Source organism: Aedes aegypti, chromosome 3, assembly GCF_002204515.2.
Source record: "Aedes aegypti strain LVP_AGWG chromosome 3, AaegL5.0 Primary Assembly, whole genome shotgun sequence".
Taxonomy (NCBI): domain Eukaryota; kingdom Metazoa; phylum Arthropoda; class Insecta; order Diptera; family Culicidae; genus Aedes; species Aedes aegypti.
In genome coordinates this window covers 217801590-217820455 of record NC_035109.1, presented here as the reverse complement: position 1 = coordinate 217820455, position 18866 = coordinate 217801590, and the positions used below count along the sequence as shown (strand labels likewise).

Here is an 18866-nt window from a genome sequence, read left to right as displayed (position 1 = left end):
TCACATACCTCAAAAACTCTTTATTTGAAACCTTCAAATAGATATATCGTCACGATGAAAGGGGTTACAATAAATTGGTTAGATGAAGTTGGTGCTATATAACAATATAACTTTCAAAGATCACATTGTTGGCATTCAAGCCAAATAAAACAAATATGGTAAATGTCCTAATCCACTTTTTAAAATAAAATCAAAACTTTCTCTTAATAACAAGCTTTTCTTCAAACAATTTTTCAGGCCACGCATGTTGTATGCTGTGCCAATATGGATTTGCTGTTGTAATATTAGAAAGAAAGCTGTGCAGGGGATTCAAAATAAAATTTTAAAAATAATTCTTGAGCTCCCTCCCTGATATAGTACTAATGAATGACATAGAATAGTCCATGTTGAAACATTGGAACAAATGTCGAATTAAATTATTAATAATTCTATACAAAAATCTTTGGAATTCTCTCTTGCCACGATGAATGCGTTGTATTTCTAGATTAAATTAGGTAAAGTTAATTGAAAGCGTTTTGTTTTCTAAAACAAAGCTAAAATTAACTCACTGTAAAAACTAAATATTCCAAACCGCTACGACAAATGAAATGTAATATGTTGTTAACAAAATGGTAATAAAAGCTTGATTTTTATTACCCAGTTAGGATGATAGTATTGTCTAACGCAGAACACCTAGATATAAGAAATGAATGTAATATTTAAAATGATACTAATAAAATATTTAAAATAAGGTAATTTTAAAGAAATGAAAAACAGGAAAGTTTTTTAGTGAACATTTAGTTTTACAAAAACTAAGATGAGACGTTTCACTCATCCAATAAAAAAACATCTCTTGTAACCTGTAAACAAGTTTGTAGTGGCCAGCCGCCCTCGTTAGTCATCCTCCACGTCATTTAGGTGTCGATAGCATAAAAATAACATTCCATTTGTGGCGTCAGCCTGTCGGATCGCATCCCCATAAACCAATAATTTACCCAGCATCCATTATTTTAATTCGCCTAAAACCATAGATAATACGCGCAAAGAGCACATAATTTTAAATTTAATTAAACGTTTTGAAATATGCTCCACCGCACGGATGGGTGGGAGAAGGGCTCTCATTTTCCCGGTGCTTTTGGTTTGGTGCTCTGTCAGCGATTCGCGGCTTTCGGAGTTGCGGTGAAATTGTTCGCATCAGATTTGATAAACATGTTTTTCCAACAGGAGCCGCGAACGCTTCCAATACTGAACCATGTTTTTCCAAAGCTGACTACAGTTCATACTTCGTTGTTGGTGAAAGCTAAATAAGGTGGTTCGGGAACACAATGTCATACAAGCCGCCCTAACGAAGGTACGATTTATTTGAAGTACACAGCAGAAAATAAATTAATGGCGGTGACGTATTTTTTTTGAGTAAGTATGTATCCATAATTAGATATATTTGAATTCGATCACATACATTTTACAACAATATTTCGCTCAAACTGTGGCAGGTACTACATAGTATCATATGATACTCTATGCCCAGGGAAGCCAATGAAATTTCCATTGTCAAAAGATCTTGAACCGACCAGGAATCGAACCTAGACACCTTCAGCATGGCTTTGCTTTGTAGCCGCGGACTCTAATCACTTGGCTAAGGAAGGCTCCACTTGAAACTTTCAAATATTTGTTAGCCACCTTCTCAAACCGATTCTATCGATTGCAAGACTCCTATTCACGTAGCAGGTTGATTAAATTCGTTTCAAATATGTAATTGTACACCATATTTGCGACAGGACTGCTGTGTAGCTAGATTGGCGTGATACAACAGTTTATTTTTTACTGTGCGATGCGGAACAAGTGCGTTGCAAGCGATGGCAACATGCAAAAAGGTAATCATTTGAGTGGTGTGAACGTTGGTGGCTCTGCACACTAGTTTGGAAAATGGAGGTAGGGAGAGTTACATTCAACGCAGATTACCTCCACTGCTTTGCTGGTGACGCCACAACATTGCCATTTCGGGTGAACCATATGTGGAAAATATATTTGGTAACGGGTGGCACTCTAAGTCGATGATATCAATAATACACAATTGGAATTGGTAAACTACAATCAAATCAATTTGATTCAATTTCTTATATCTGGGAAAAGGATCTCAGACGGGAAGTGGGAATCATTTGCATACAGATGGTGCAAAAATATGGAACTTGAAGGGTAGATCTTTTGTAGCAAAATCGAATTTAAAGCACCAAACTACTTGATGCTGTAGATTTGAATGTCAATGCTGTACGATGAGGATTATTTTGTTTTATGATAAAATGGGATCAAATCCTTCACCATCCAACATATAATCACAAAAATTCCAAGATTTGTGTGTCACTTAATGGGATTAAGTTCATGTTTGGAGTTGCTTATTTCTTCCGGAGCATGGAAAACTATTTATGTATTACTCTATTTTTGGTTGTTTTTACCATACACCATCATTCATGAAGAAGAGCACTTTGTTATGTAGCACATGGCAATGGGATTGATCACTACTCGTATAAAGTCACTTCCTTTATGAGCGACTTATTACGAAATAATTTCCACATGTCAGTTTGAAGCTATGAAATTATATATATCAAGCTGTGTTTCAACAAAAACATCTAAAGTTTCAAAAACTTTGGTCTGAAATGACGATAAAAAATAATGTTTTATACGCCTATGGATGATGACAGCAACTACACCAGATGCTTCATCCAGTCGATTATTTCGATAAACAATAAAATTTGAATCTATTTTGAGTTTCAGAAATAGCTGCTATATGTATGTACGTAAATAGGTAGCCACCATCCTAACTTGAGTCTTGCTCTGCATGCGGTTCCACTGGATAAGGTCAATTTTCATTTATGATTTGTATTCATATTACCATTGTATGAGGGGCCAAGGGGAATGGCGAATCCGTAAGCAGAGACACTTACGCGAAACTCGCGAGGAACAGACAATCTCGGTTAAATCCAACAAATGGAATAATGAGAATCGTTTTACTTGTCCAGCTTTCCACGAGATGGTTTGTTAGAAGAAGGGCACGTCAAAACCATTGCAATTGTTGAAGATATGCACCCATCTACGAGGATGTTACAGCGCATTCTCCTAGACTTGGCACTCCACTCCATCGTCCAGCTGCAACTGGACCCTGATGCCCTGAGATACCCCTTCCCAATTCCCAACATATAATAAAACGAAATAAGTGTAATAAAATATATGTGGGCCTCGTTGCCGTGCGGTAAGTGTCGTCAGGCATTTAAGCGCATCGTGTCACGGGGTGCGAGTTCGATTCCCGCTTCAGCAATTGAAACTTTTCGTAAGGAATTTTTCTCGGCTGTACCACTGGAGCATGCTTGTCCGTTGTCTAGTATTAAGTTACAGTCTGTGCAGCTAAATGGCTGAAGACGGTGTCCGTGTCTTTATAATATAGATGATAATTCAAGGGAACGCAATTCAAGAGGTATTTCAATCGATTTAAGAACATTTAATAGCAAACGACTAGGGGTAGTCGGGGCGGTTTGGCCAATGGGGTGGAATGAGCACCCCTTAAAAACTGCATAAATCCTTCAAATTTTATCTGAAATAACATGCAACCCTAAAGCTGACAAGGAAATGAAGCAATAGGCATGTTAGAAGTCAGTGTTGAAAACTCAAAGAAAAAGAAATAAATTACACTAAAGTTTCTTTAACATGGTCCCCCGTGCCGTGCAAAAAAAATCCGCGCAAAAAAAACCGTGCTGATTCCGGAATTTGTTCAAAAATAAAACGTGTTAATTCTGGAATCTGTGTAAAAAGCACCGTGTTAATTCTTAAATCCGTTTAAATTAAAAAAGCCGTGTTGATTCAGAATTCCGCGCCATAGCGGTAAACGCGCAACTATTCAGCATGACCATGCTGAGGGTTGTGGGTTCGAATCCCGCTGGTCGAGGATCTTTTCGTAAAGAAAATTTTCTCGATTCCTAGGACATAGAGTACCTTCGTACCTGCCACACGATATACACATGCAAAAATATTCAATCGGCAAAGAAAACTCTCAGTTAATAACTGTGGAAGTGCTCATCAGAACACTAATCTGAGAAGCAGGTCTTGTCCCAGTTGGGACGTAACGCCAGAAAGAAGAAAAACTAAAAAATATCCTGCAGGAATAGCTCCGGGAATATCTGTAGGAATTATGCCGGGAATGCCTTCGAAAATTCCTTTGATTTTTTTTAAGATTTCTCTAAATATTGCTCAAATTTTTCTTGCTCTTCGAAAAATAGTAGGACTTATTTTTTTTAAAGATCCACCATGTATTTTATAAAATATCCTCATTTTTTCTGAGCGTTTTTTCGTGGGCGTTTTTCTAAGAATTCCTCCAAAAACTATTTCGAAATTTTCGTCAACAATTCTTGAGAAGACATCTTAACGATTTTCTCTTCAATTTTTTCCAGAAACTTCTTAAGGAATTCCTCCAGAATATCTTGGATTTCCTCAGTGAGTCCTTCCAGAAACAATTCACAGGGCTGGTAGAACCTGACAGACTTTTCTATTATTATTTCCCATGGAATTCTTGTAAGAATATTCCCAAGAAGCTTCTTCAAAAATTTTGAATTCGATACCTTAAAAATATAACCTAGGTTACTTCGGAACTTCCTTTGGAATTCTCTTCAGAATTTTATTCGGAATTCCTTTTGGATTTTCTTCGGAATTTCCGTTAGAATTTTCATTGAAAATTCATTACAAATTTTCCTCGGAATTTCCTTTAATTTTTATCGAAAGTTGTTCTGTCAAACACACAAGGCTACGGTGGCGCTATCTATGCTTTCCATAGCGGCCGTTTTGGTAGTTTCAATGATCCATTTTTCTTGGAACTTCCTTCTGAATTTCTTTTGAATTTCCTTTGTAATTTCCTTCTGAAATTTCCTCTGAAAATTATTTTACAATTTCCTCTGAAATTAACATAGGAAATTATTTGAAATTTCGTTCGGAAATTCGTTTAGAATTTCGTTCAGAATTTTCTTTGGAATTTCCTTTGAGGATTTTTTTAGAATTACCTCCAGAATTTCTCGGAATTATCTTCGGAATTTCTTAATTTCTTGGAATTACCTTCAGAATTGCATAGGTATTCTCTTCGAAATTTACTTTGGAATTTCATTCAGAATTTCCTTTTGGTATTTCTTCGGAAATTTCTTTAGAATTTCCCTTTAAAAATTTCTTTGAAATGTCCATTGAAATTTCGTTCGGAAATTCCTTTGAATATTTCTCAGAATTTCCTTTGGAATTCCTTTCAAAATTTCCCTTGAAAGTTCCTTTGAAATTTCCTTCTGGAATTGCATTCGGAATTTTCTTTAGAACTTTTTTGAAATTTACTTTTAAATTGCTGGTTTGTTTGGAATTTCGTTCAGAATTCTCTTTGGAATTTCCTTCGGAATTTCTTTTGAGGATTGGTTTTAGAATAATCTTTGAAAATCCATTTGGAGTATCCTTTTCCTTTCAGAATATCCTTCGAAACTCCTTTCAGAATTTCTTTCCAAATTTCCTTTGAAATTTCCTTCAAAATTTGATCTCTAGAATTTTCTCGGAATTCCTTTTAAATTTCTTCGGAATTTCCATTTAAATTTCATAAGGAATTTTCTTTGGAATTTCCTTTAGACTTTCCATTGAAATTTCCTTTGGAATTTCCTTAAGAATTTTCTTCGGGATTCCCTTATTTTTTCGAGATTTCGTAGAGCCAGCAAGACCAAAGTAAGTAAGTCAAGATTTCGTTTTAAATTTCCTTCGTATTTTTTTCGGTGTTTCGTTTGGATTATGCTAAATTCTTGGAATTACCTTCGGAATTTCCTTTTTTCCATTTCTTCCGAATTTCCTTTGGAATTCCCTTCGACATATTCTTTGTAAGTTACTTCCTTTGGAATTTTCTTCAGAATTTATTTTTGGATTTTATTTGGAATTTACTATAGAATTTCCAATGAAATTTTCTTTGGAATTTCCATCGAAATTTTCTTCGGAATTTCCTTTATTTTTTTGTGTGGAATTTACTTTATTTTTTTTCTTCGGTATTTCCTTTGGCGATTCGGAATTTCCCTTGAAATTTCCCTTAAAATTTTCTTTGGAATTTATTCTGAAATTTACAATGGAATTTCCATTTAAATTTCAATCGGAAAATCGTTTGAAATTTTCTTCGGAATTTCCTTTGGATTTTTTTTTAGAAATTTCTTGGAATTCCTTCGGAATTTCGTTCGAAATTCCTTTCGGAATTTCTTTTGGAATGTCTTCCGAATTTCCTTCGGAATTTCCTTCAAAATTTTCTTTGTTATTTCCTTGGTAAATTTTGAAATATGCTTTCAAATTAAATATCAAAATTTCCTCTGGAAATTCAATTAGAATTTGTTTCCGAAGTTTGGAATTTTCTTCGGAATTTCCTTTGAAATTTCTTTCGCAAGTTTCTCCAGAGAGTCCATTAAGGTAGTTCTTCTAGGAAGTTCCTTCAAATTCAGGAATTTAACTGGAATTCCTTCAGAATTTATTCGGGATATCCACTCATTGCATTCTACTTGAAGTTCCTCCACAAATTTGTCGGAATGTTCCAGGAAAATGCTTAGGATTATCTCCAGATATTTCTTCATTTTCACCATTCTTCCGTAAATTGTTTCATGAATTACTCTAGGGATCCCTGACAACTTTCTTTCAGAAATTGCTCCGCCATTCTTTAAGGAATTTCTACAGGAATTATGCCGGAAATTTCTCCAAAAATACCTCAGTGATTCCTCCTTCAATTACTACGCGATGGAAAGCGAGACATTACCAACACAGAGTGCACAGTAAAAGTCAGAGAATAGCATTGAAATGAAGAGTAATTTTCTCCCACATCGACCCATTGAAAATTCTACCTACGTCCTCAGCGTCGCAATGCAACATCAAACACATATTTAAACAGAAGTGTACTCTTCCACAAAATTTTGACGCGAAAAAATGACTGCTAGGCAGAAATTAATCACTTGAAAACTTCACTATTTTCATATCAATTTCACTTTATTCAATTAATTTTTCACTTCCGTCTTTATTCACGAACACGTCTTCATCAAATACACTCCATTTTGCTATTAAAATGTGATAGTTTCACGAAATAAAGTATGAGGCACGGAACCACCATACAATATCAGGACTGTTTCACAGTAGTACCCCTCCTTTTTTGAGTTTCAGTAATAACTGCTATACGTACGCATAAGGCTTCAGGAGACTAAAGAGAAAAGGTGGCCTTGATATATCCTCAATTTATTTTCGGTTGAAAATTTCTTCAACTTAAGAAACATAAAATGTTCATCATTGTTTGAAAGTGACTTGAATGAAAACCCATCTCATAAACCTTAATCTACAGGTACATCACACCTCACTTCACTTGAATGGATGAACATACGGGCGACATTAGAGTGTGATCCAGAAGATGAGCAAAATTCAATATCACAAAACATTTTTCATCAATAGATTGATTCTCATTCCTTTCCTGGTTAGAGTAGAGCCTCTGTGAACAAGGCAAAATGAAACGTTAGTCTTTTACAGACAACGACGAAGCAGCAGTGGCAAGTCCTTCCCTAAATCCAGCAATGTAAATACCATTCTAGACGACCTACGCATCCCTTTTCACCACAGGCATCGAAGCATAGAACAAGCTTTTCTGGAGTGGGGAATGAATTATGAAAACGAAACAATAGAATTCACGATTTATGAGCTGCACAGTGGTGGGCTGAGAGATTAAAGTGTATCCAACCGACAACGATGACGACAACGCACCAAATACCAGATACCAACCTGTGAGATTGGCTGTAGTGTCCGATGGGGCAGGTAAATTCCAACCATACGGTCTCTTTTGGCGCAAAAACCAAGGGACTTAGGGTTACCGAACACCAGCGACACGGAAGAGCTTACGAATAGTGGAGGGTCTTTTAGAGCGAGAATCATGCGAAGTATTATAGTGCTTCTAGAAAGCCTTTTTAAAAGGGTGCAGTTTATTTTTCGAATTTTCTCAAAGCTAAAAGTTTGTGTGCTCATCTTAATTCAAATCATATAAAACGAGGAATTTGTTCGACGCAAAACTATTGAGATTATTAATGTATTGGAAATGGCGCAAGCGACTTGAAGGTAAGTTTTCAAGTTATAAGATATTTAAACAGAAATGTAACTCATTATGTTTCAAATCAAACAAAATATAACACATATGGTCATTCCCTATAGCTGAAGTAAAAGAAAATTTGTTGTATGCGATTGTTTTCCATTTTTTATAACAAATTGTGTCATAATTATGTTTCAAACTGAAACAGCCATTATTATTATTATAACTGACTTTATTTTGATTATGTTATAAATTTCTCCAACAACTCAAAGTACTTCTAACAAAAATTAAACAAAATTGATCGCTTAATGTTGCCACCGATACCATCACAAGGACCTTTTCCATGTGAGGTTGGGAAAAAGTGCCATTCTCCTTTAATTTTAAAATCATTTTGATGGTTGCATACATTTTTGAAATTTCACATTAAACGAATGGCTAGAGATGCTAGTATTAGAAAGTCAGCAGAAATTAATAACGCCAAACAATTTTTTTACTGGGCTGTGTCGCAAAAGGTAAAAGACCGATTTAAAAAAGATTGGGAATTTATCTTTGCAACTGAAAATGACTATTCAGAGGCTGAAAAATTTCTTCAGGAAAGATTTTCTAACCTTGTTCAAATTCCTGGAACAAAAAAATATCATTCATTTATACCAAAAGACGAACGAAGCATTTTTGCAAGTGAATTCTCAGATGCACATGAAAACCAAAAAAATACAGCATGCTTTGTTCTTAATAATACAAAGAAACGAAAATCTTCTGGTGTTAGCAACCAAAGAAAATCTTCCCGGTTGAAACAATAGATAGTATTAAGATGAAAATGTAAGTTATATACTGAATAATTGAATAAAAAAATAAACAAAAATAATAATAATCTTATTTGTTCCATAGAAAAGAAAAAATCCCTTTTCAGTGTAATGAAAAATTGAGGCAGAAACAGTTTTTTCAGTTTTTCTTAGCGGTGTAATTTTTCATGAAAAATATCATCCATTCCGACTTATACTTCATTAAAACCAATCCCATATCTTTTTTTCAGATGTTTTAGAAAATTTTCAATTGCTCTGATAAAAAAACTTTGTTTTTCCGATGCTTCGATTGAAATATGGGTTTTCAAAGAAAAGGCTTATATGGTCATTTTCCACAAAATTGGCCATAACTCAAAAACGAAAAAAAGTACATTTCAAAAATTTCAGCAATTAAAGCTTATGAAATTATCTTCTCAAAAATATTTTCAAAAATATTTTTTTGAAAATTTTCCACGAGTTGGAGCATAGTTATTCCGGCTTTTCTTTACGAATTTTCTCAACGGTGAAAAATTTTGTGGAAAACTTTTTCCAGTTAATATTTTTTTTTATTCCTGAGAAAACTTGCTTTCATTTTCATAAAAAAAAACTTTGTTTCTACGATGCTTCGTTCTTGAGTTATGATTTTTCAAAGTAAGTAGTGTCAGAGGAAAACAAAAAAAATCCAACTGAGTTTTCCGGAAAAATAAGTGACCCTGACTTTTCTCAATTTTTTTTATTCATATATTGATGAGCCCTGCCTGTGGAAAAAGTTTCATGAAAATCTGAGACTCTTCGGCCCACTTTGTATGGAAATAAAAAAAAATCCCCATTTGTAACAAATCTTGCTATGATTGTGCTACAATTTTGTTGTAATCCACTGGTCGGGAATCTTTGAAGTTCTCTTTTCATATTATTTGGATCCAGAAGAGCACGCAAACTTTTGATTTTGAGAACTTTGAAAATAAGCCACACCCTACTATTTCAGTGCAAAGTGGTTTCTTAAGAAAAAAGTTCTCAAGAAACCCTTTGTTTTCATATACTCAAAATCAAGGCATTATTTTCCATGATGATGACCTCAATAATTCTTAACTTTGCAAGACCCAGCAAACCTTTTCCCACATTTATGCTCATTTGCCATTTTCTACACTCAACCGCAGAAAGCAATTATCACCCGGTACAAATATGTTAATGATCGCCACTGTATTTAATTGATTGTCCATAAACGTCAGTCGGAATGAATTTTTATAGCCTTGGCAAACTTTTGTTTTCGCCCTTAGGAACGTTCCGTTCGATGTTGGCAGCAGCATCCGGTTGGGATTGGCAGGTTTTTGAATGCGGCCGTTAGGCGACCAAACGCCAGCCAGTAGAAAAAGACCGACGCAATGCCAATTGGCGACAGATATCGTCGGGTTTTGACGGGGAAAACTTGGGTTTGGGGTGCCATTAGTTGCCCACAGAATCGGATTGCTGGTTCTGTTCCGTTGTCGGTACAATTGTCAAGCTGGTTCCGACCCTGAATGAGTCGCTCCTAGACCGAGGAAGGCTCGTTAGCAGACAATTTTATGATGTCAGCAGGTCGAACAAAACGATGATGCCGGTGCAATGTGGAAGAAGTGAATTAATTTTTATGTCGTCGCAATTAATTCTCTATTGTGTGTACGCAATTGTCGGTGTCGGAGGGTGTGTGCGATAATTGATTGTAAGTTGCACTTTTATTTGCGCTTTGTATGCTGAGGCACTTGACTGCATATTCATATTGCCTGAAACGATTTCAAAATATTCATGATTTATATAATGTTATAGCAGATCTGATAAACCCTTTAAGCGCTCTTCGTACTGTTTTGAGTATTTGAGCCCCTCGCTATTATGTACTACATCTTCAACACATTGATGTTCAGTTCGACTCGCCTAGCTTCAGCCTTTCGTCGGATGTACGTATCAGCTATCGTCTCAAAGTTGCGTGCTACAATATCAATGTCGTCGGCGAGATTCAAAAGTACTAGAGAGTGTCCCTGACGCTCGAACTCCGCACATCACTAGCTCCATCGTCGCTTTGATTTAGCTTATCAGTTTATCCGAGACAACGGATTCGTGCATAATCTGCCATAGCTGATATCGATCGATTGTATAATAGGCCGATTTAAAATCGATGCGGAAATGATGTGTAGGTACATTGTATTCGCGGCATTTCTGCAACATCTGGCGGATGGCGAATATCTGGTCCGTTGTAGTTCATTCGCCCATAAATCCTACCTGATATTGCCCAACAGATTCCCTAGTAATTGGTGATAGACGGCGGCATAAAGTTTGGGAAAGTACCTTGTATGCGGCGCTCAAAATTGTGATTGCACGATAATTGGCGCAATCCAACTTGTCGCCCTTTTTGTAGACGGGACATTTGACACCTTCCATGCACTCCTCCGGTAATACTTCCTCCTCCCAAATCATGACAATAACTCAGTGCAGCGCTCTTGCCAGTGCATCACCACTGGTTTTATCAGCACGCTCTGTAGTTGGTCCACTGCAGCGGCTTTGTTGTTTTCAACCGCCCAAACTCCGTTTCTACCTCTTGGAGATCTGAAGGCGTCCTCCGCGCGTGCTCCCAAGGTAACTTTCATGCCACCTTCGCTAATGGCCACATCACCAATAAAGTGTTCGTCGTAGTGCTACCGCTACCTTTCGATCACCTCACGTTTGTTCGTGCGAAGATTTCCGTCATGTCGGCTTGTGGCACAAAGCCTTTCTGCGAGCTGTTCAGTTCATCATAAAACTTCCGTGTGTTTTCAGCGCGAAACAGCGATCTCATTCTTCTTGCTGGCGCTTCTTTCTCTGTTTATGCAGTACCTCGTTCGCTCTCATTCGGTGTTGCATTATACTCGCCCATGCTGCATTCTTCAACTTCTCGCATTCGCCGTCGTAACAGTCGTTTCTATGATTCGGACCGCTGAACTCTGTCTTGCTGTTGCGGTGCTACCTATTTTGTTTATAGAATTTTCACACTTCTAGCAAAGCTAGCAACTTTCACCTACCCCGGTTATCTGGAATGCTAATGGGGTGTTAATGCCTCTACGCCATTTCGTCATCTCTGGATCTATTCGCTCTGGCTGCCATTTGTCTCTGTTTCGTCACTTACATTTTGGGGCCGGCCACACGCCTGGGCCATGTGAGACTTTTTATGATAGATGCTCCTGTGCTTGTTGTCATGCTCTTCGGGCGGACCGGTTTAATGGCGTCGTCCGGATCCTCTGTTGAGTATTATCTTTGCTTGTCGTTCTTCCGGCATACGGGCAACGTGGAAAGCCCAACGCAGCCTCGTCCGGATTCTTTGTAGAATATTATCTTTGCTTGTCGTTCTTCCAGCATACGGGCAACGTGTAAAGCCCAACGCAGCCGCGTTTCATGAGCTTAATAATATACTTGGTACAATTCATGATTTATGCGGCGCCGCCAGATGCCATTTTCTTGTTTTCTTCCGAGTATTATTCGCAGCACGTTACGCTCAAAAACCCCGAACGCTTTCCGGTCGACCTCTTTTATCGTCCATGATTCATGGCCATACAAGAGAACCGGAAGGATCAGTGTCTTGTATAACGTGAGTTTTGTTTTCGTTTGCAGGCTACGAGACTTCAGCTGGTTACGGAGCCTAAGTCGCAGCTATAATACTTTTACTCACCTGGCGGGTAACATCATTTTCGCACGTCACTAGTTTTGCAAGATACACAAATTCTTCAACCACTTCAAACTTTTCACCACCATGTCGCTACCACTAACACGTCCGGACCCACGTCGACCACCAGCTATCAAGTACTTCGTTTTTATGGTGTTGATCGTGAGCCCGATCCTCGCTGTCTCCCTCTTGAAAGGCACGAAAGCATCTTCCACTGCTCGACGGTCATTCGTCCGCGAAGCCTAGGAGCATGTAAGAACGTGAGATAATGGTACTGTTTCTCTGCACACCGGCTCTCCTGATAGCACCTTCGAGTGCTATGTTAAACAGCATGTTAGAAGAACGTTACCCTGTTTCAATCCATCTAAGGTTACGGACGATGACTAAATTTCCCGCATACATGATTTCGATCCATCAAGCGTTGCACGAATCAGTCTAATCAGCTTCGCCGGAAAGCCATGTTCCGACATAATTTGCCACAACTTGTTTCTCTTCACTGAATCGTACGCTGCTTTGAAATCTAGAAACAGATGATGAGTCTGCAAGTTGAACTCCCGGAATTTATCTAGGATTTGACGCAGGGTAAACATTTGGTCCGTCGTTGATCGGCCCTTTCGAAAACCAGCTTGGTATTCGCCGACAAAGGACTCCTCAATCTGTTGAACAGTTTTCCAGACATGATTTTGTACGCCAAATTAAGGAGTGTTATCTCTCGGTAATTGGCGCACTCCAGTCGATGCCCTTTTTTGTACGAATGGCAAATGAGACCATCCAACCAACTAGTAGGCATTTGTTCTTCCTCTCGTATCCTCGAAATGATACGGTGAAGGTGTTAGTGCAGCTGCTCATTTCCGTGTTTGAGAAGCTCGGCCGGGAGTTCGTCCACCACCAGCAGCCTTGTTGTTCTTCAGCCCATTAGTAGCTTTCTCTACCCCATCTATCGTTGGAGGTTCCACAGCTTGTCCATAGTCATCGATTTGAATTCTGCTACCAGACCCACTTCCGATATCTTCGTTTAACACCATTGTTTTAGAAGTCAGCAAGTTTACTTCGCGGTCGTTGCACATGGTGGGAGACGGCGCTGTTTTTCTCCGCACACCATTGACAGATTCGTAGAACCGTCGCATGTCATTCTGTCCCATAGCTTCTTGCGCCTGATCGACTTCATAATCTAAGGTTTATCGGAAGAGGTTGAAAATGCGAATTCAGTTCGCCTTCGATCGGCGGGATCTCTCAATGGGCTCCGAAACTTGTAGGTAAAGCTCCTGTTTAGATTTTTAACCTTGATTTGCACTTTTGAAACATGATAGTTAAAAAGTAATATCAATTTAAAAAAAATAATTAGGGACTTCACTCAAAACGGTTAATGTATCCACCAATAACTTTGCAGCTTCACCACCAACAGATGGCAATCAAGCAGAACATATCGTTCCTACTCTTCACAGTGATAATGGAAACGGACTTTAATGAAAAGGGGCTGTGTTTATTTAAATAAATACTCACATTACGGCGTTTATCGAACCCAACTGGGGAGGAACCCAACGAACAATATTCCCTCCTGTCTAGTGGCACCTTTCCACCGCCCGATTGTTTCGGTTTATCCCATCCGGTGTGGAAATACCTGCTGCTCGTAGCAATTCCACTCTAACGAAAAGCTGGCCTTGCTGCATTGTGCGGACATCTACGTATGACCCGACCAGGACCAAGAGAAATACGTGCGTGGGTGGGCATTCGACGTTCGACTCGAACGTGCCATGGTCACAGCAAATATGATCTATGGCCAGGCAAACTCAAACCGTCTCGTGCTTCTCGAATGACTCCCGTTGGACATTGGGCTGGATGGAAAAATTAGGAGGAAAATATTATTTTAACTTTGATGATAATTTTTTGGGCAAAAGTTAAATGTTTTGACATAATTTTCAGTTGCTCAATGCTATGTTGTCCGCATTCCAAAATGATCTCGAAATTAAAAAAAAATCAAAATACATCCGTAGATCATTTTTTTTTTTTTTTGAAAATTTTGTTTAAAAGTAAATTTTATTCGACAAATCTGAAAATGAAATAGTTCCATAAAACCCAAATAAAGTTGAAAAAGTAGTTTGGGTTGTGAAAACAATGCGATTTAGAATGTTTCCTTCTAAAATTTCCATTTCATTCTCATCTTCATTTTCTTCAAATTTAAAATATTTTTCTCTCCTAATTTTACGATCTGATCCAATGTGAAATGATTGGACAGTGCAGTTTTCCACTCGGGGGCTGCAAAAACAACTTTAGAGGGGAGCTCATGATGAAATTTATTAAGCCGTAATAACTGTAAACAAACGCCAGCCCCAGCGGTACCGGTACGGGAAAAAGTCGTCAAGTTGAAAAGTTTGTTCAGAAACAGAACAACAGAAGTGGTTTTGATATTTTTCATTTCCGTTTCAGTGGATATGGATCAGTTTTCAATAAATAATCTCGTCTATTAAAGACCTACCCTAGCCGAAATGGGGGTTCGTTGGCTCGCGGAGGAATGTTGTGATTTTAATATCATGACGTTTTTCGTAAATATATGGCATCTCTGGGGGGAGACGAACGTTGTTAATTATACCATCCGAGGCTATGTTATCATCGTGTGTTATTAGCAATTCGCTCGGCAAATATTTAATAAATATCGGCATGCCTTCGGGGAAAATGCTTTCGAGCGGATTTACGCACAATCGTCGGTGTTATGAAAATGTTGGCGCAGGAACGTGATGTCACGATTGTTGATATTTATGAATATATTGGTTTCGATGTTTGCACGATTTGGATGGTTTGGGATCATCAACGGTGACATTGTATGTTCGGTAGAGAAAATAGACCGCGCGTAGACTGGGTTCCTCAATTCAAGTGAGGAAGCAAAAGATGCCGCCAATCGTTGTCAGTTTTTCCAAATTTCGGGGATTTAGGCAGAAGATCTTGAACTCCATTAGGGATATCAAGGTTTCCTTCTAAATCGCAAAGAAAAGAGACTGTCGCATTTTGTCGGAAACTCTTAAATATCGCGAACTATGTCACATTTATTGGAAGGAAGAGGCACACATTTGTATTTCAGTTTAATGAACGTTTGTTCAAAGTGAAATATCCAGAACTCATGTTAGATAAAAAAAATAACTTTCAAAAATCGCATTGAGGGTACTCAAGCCAAATGTAACAAATATATGAGATGATTGTATCCACTTATTAATAGGAAATCGAAACTTTGTTGAACAAGCTTTTGATCTTCAAACAAATTTTCAGGTCAGCTATGTTGTATGCTGTACCAATATGAACTAGCTGTTGTAATACCAGGAAGAAAGCTCTGCAGAGGATTCAAAATAAAATTTTGAAAATGGTTGAAAACGCTTGTCCCATCTAACTTTGAAATACTAATAATATTTTCTCTTTTCCGATTGTTTTCCTTCCAGATTTCCGTCTGTGATGACTACAGCTTACCGATAGACTTTGTCAAAAAGAGACCGTCCAGTTTCGATCCCTGCCTAGCCGAGCGTTTGCCAGACAATTGGGCATCGCCTAGTCCTCAATCAGAACACGTAAGTATGCCCAAAAACAGCGCGAAAGAGCAGAGTTTTCCGGTGAATTTTTGTTCGATGGAAGCAAAATCGTTCGTTGCCTTAATTATTGCAGAACGAAAATAACCGAAGCAAATTCTGTCGAAGTTTGGTTCCCCAAAGCATCGAGTTCGGTGTCGTGCGGAGAATGTCTGTTGCCTAGTACCATCAGCATTCTCGCAGGGCTGGTAGCGATTGAGTGTCTGAATAATAGGAACTTGGGAGACCTTATGGCTGGAAAAGGACCAGAACCAAAAAGACCCAGGACATAACTGTATCAATAGAAGTACATGAATCCCAAATTTGGTACTGTACCAATTGATTCCGCTAGAGCAGTAGTTCTCAACCTTTTTGGTGCCACAACCCCCTTTGAAGCTTTACAAACGTCTCACGGACCCCTAAAGATGGATGTTCTTAAAATCAATGTTCATGGAAATACCGAATTTCTCCAATAATTTTCCCTTCCGGTCGCCACGAAGTTGACCATTGCCAGAAGCACCAAGCTGTGGTTGTGATCGAAAAGCGAGGTTTTCTCAACTATGTTGTACAATATACACAATGCTACTATTGCAGTGTTATCTAATGTACTGGACAGGCACTCCAACAAAACATGGCTGTAATCCACAACAAATCCCAATGGAGAAATCGTCAATACAAGAATCCTGCTGTAATCTTTTGGAGGAGTTTACTATGAATTTAGTCAGGAATTCACCTTATATTTTCCAATAATACGACAAGGAACTTCCTTAAGGCATCTTGACAAAATTCAACAATTCATGCAGGGCAAGAATGATAAACCAATGTGAGGTTTTTCACCATCCAATTGTCTGAAACAAAATACTAGCTGCATTTATGTACGGTTCAGAATTAACTAAAAAAAACTTTGGCACTTCCAGGATCCAATTTGATAGGGGGACGGCTGAATTGTCTGAAACTTAGTAATAAGAAGCGCTTGGAAACAACGCATATTGTGATCAGTAGTTTGGAAAAAAAAACCCTGTCGAAATGAATGAGGAGTGCAAAGAATAAAATACTTCACATGGAATAACTCTGAATTTCGCCAATAAATCGCCAAAAATATTGCCAGGAGGTAATTGCAGATTTCATGTGTTCCTTACAAGCCGTAGGGGGGAAATTATCAAAATATCGACAGAAAATCTCCGAAAACCATGTATCTCGTCAGTAAGCTCGCAAAATCTACTAAGGATTAATCTTCAAATATTTCAGATATTTTTTATTGATACCTCCAGAAATTATCTTAGTTTTTATTGTTCAAGATCACACTGGATAGAATTTGCATAGCTGTGCGTTGAGTAATTATAGCTGACTTACAACCCTTAACTGACAGGCTGTAAAAATCATCATTCTGCAACTAGTTGGGGGTAGGTGTTTTTCTTTACTGGCACGATAAACAATCCACGAACTTCCAAAAGCAATAGTGTCCCCCAGGTGTGGAGCATGTTAAGAGGAGTTTTATCATGCACTACTATCCCCCCAATCTGATCAAAGTTGTAGCAGTATACGATAAACAGTCTCTCATAATGTGCTGCATATTATGATAGTTACAGAGAGCGATACGCGAGAGATTCTCTCAATTCTCTCAGGATTCAGTCCCTGACTTTGTTAAAAAAAAGAAGCTCAAGCTCCAAACGGTAGCTAAGGATATTACAATCAAACTTTTGTGAGGGTAAAACTCTGAGAAATGACGTTTAGAGGTTACCTAGTTCAGAGTTTAGAAAAGAAAATCCGATTTTCTTGAGTAATGTTGAACAAATATTTCTAGTTCAGCAAAATTTTGTAAAACCCCATAGTTTTTATATTCTTTGCATATTCATTGGGGTCCAAGCTATCTGGGAAAAATCATGACCTGTATGTTTTGCTCGAAATCTTTGAACTCAGAGTCACATTTCTGTCCTGAGTGAATCTTGAATAACTCTAAAACACGTAAAATTAGTAGCATAATTTCTTCGGCAAAGTTTTTCCTCGCAAAATTTACAATCTTGCCGTAAATGAACAATAACACTAGCTTCGAATTTGATACCCACCATATAAAATAAACATGTGTTAAAAAAAATCATGGTTTTCGAACATTCAAAACAAAAGTGTGCAAATTTTTAAAGCAAAACTTATAGGTTAGTTATTTTTCCAAATTGGATTTTAATGGATCTGCAAAAAATATAAAAACTATAGATTTGAGAAAATTTTGCTCATGAAAATCGGACTTTTTTTCAAAAATTTTAACGGGACAACATCTAAACGTTATTTTTTAGAGTTTCCCTCCCAGAAAATCGTTATTGTATCATCCTTGGCTACCATTCAAAGTTTGCGCCCCCAAGTTTTCTGACAAAGTGAAATTTTGGGACACCCTATTGTATATACTATGTTGATTAATCCTACTCATAAAATATTGAACAGCAATACGTTCCTACACCTTGGTTGCTATTTTTCAAATGTTATCTCTTCCGATTAATTATACTTGGTTGAAATACAAGTGAATAATTCCACGGGTCGATATTTTTTTAATTTTGGTTGAAACATTATTGCTTTTTTATTGCTCATAAGAATATGCAATTGATTACTACATTGAACCTAGGAAGTTTTTATCTGCATCCAAGTTAAGACCTGAGGGGCCTGTTCGGGTTTTTAAAAAAGAACGCGGACTCGTTGACGGTCGAAACAGAAGTGAGAAATAATTTTATTTCAATTATAATGAAAACATAAAATGCAACCTAAGCAGCAGAACGGCGTTGACAACGGCCTAGATTCCA

At 37.7% G+C, this 18866-nt stretch overlaps 1 protein-coding gene across 1 annotated transcript in view; it reads left to right on the top strand.

Annotated features, from left to right (window-relative positions):
• LOC5565745 overlaps window positions 1-18866 on the top strand; it is a 583865-nt gene that overhangs the window by 513349 nt on the left and 51650 nt on the right. The window contains exon 5 of the mRNA XM_021852121.1: window positions 15955-16080. Within this exon, the coding sequence (XP_021707813.1) occupies window positions 15955-16080 (126 nt within the window). The remainder of the gene's footprint in view (window positions 1-15954; window positions 16081-18866) is intronic.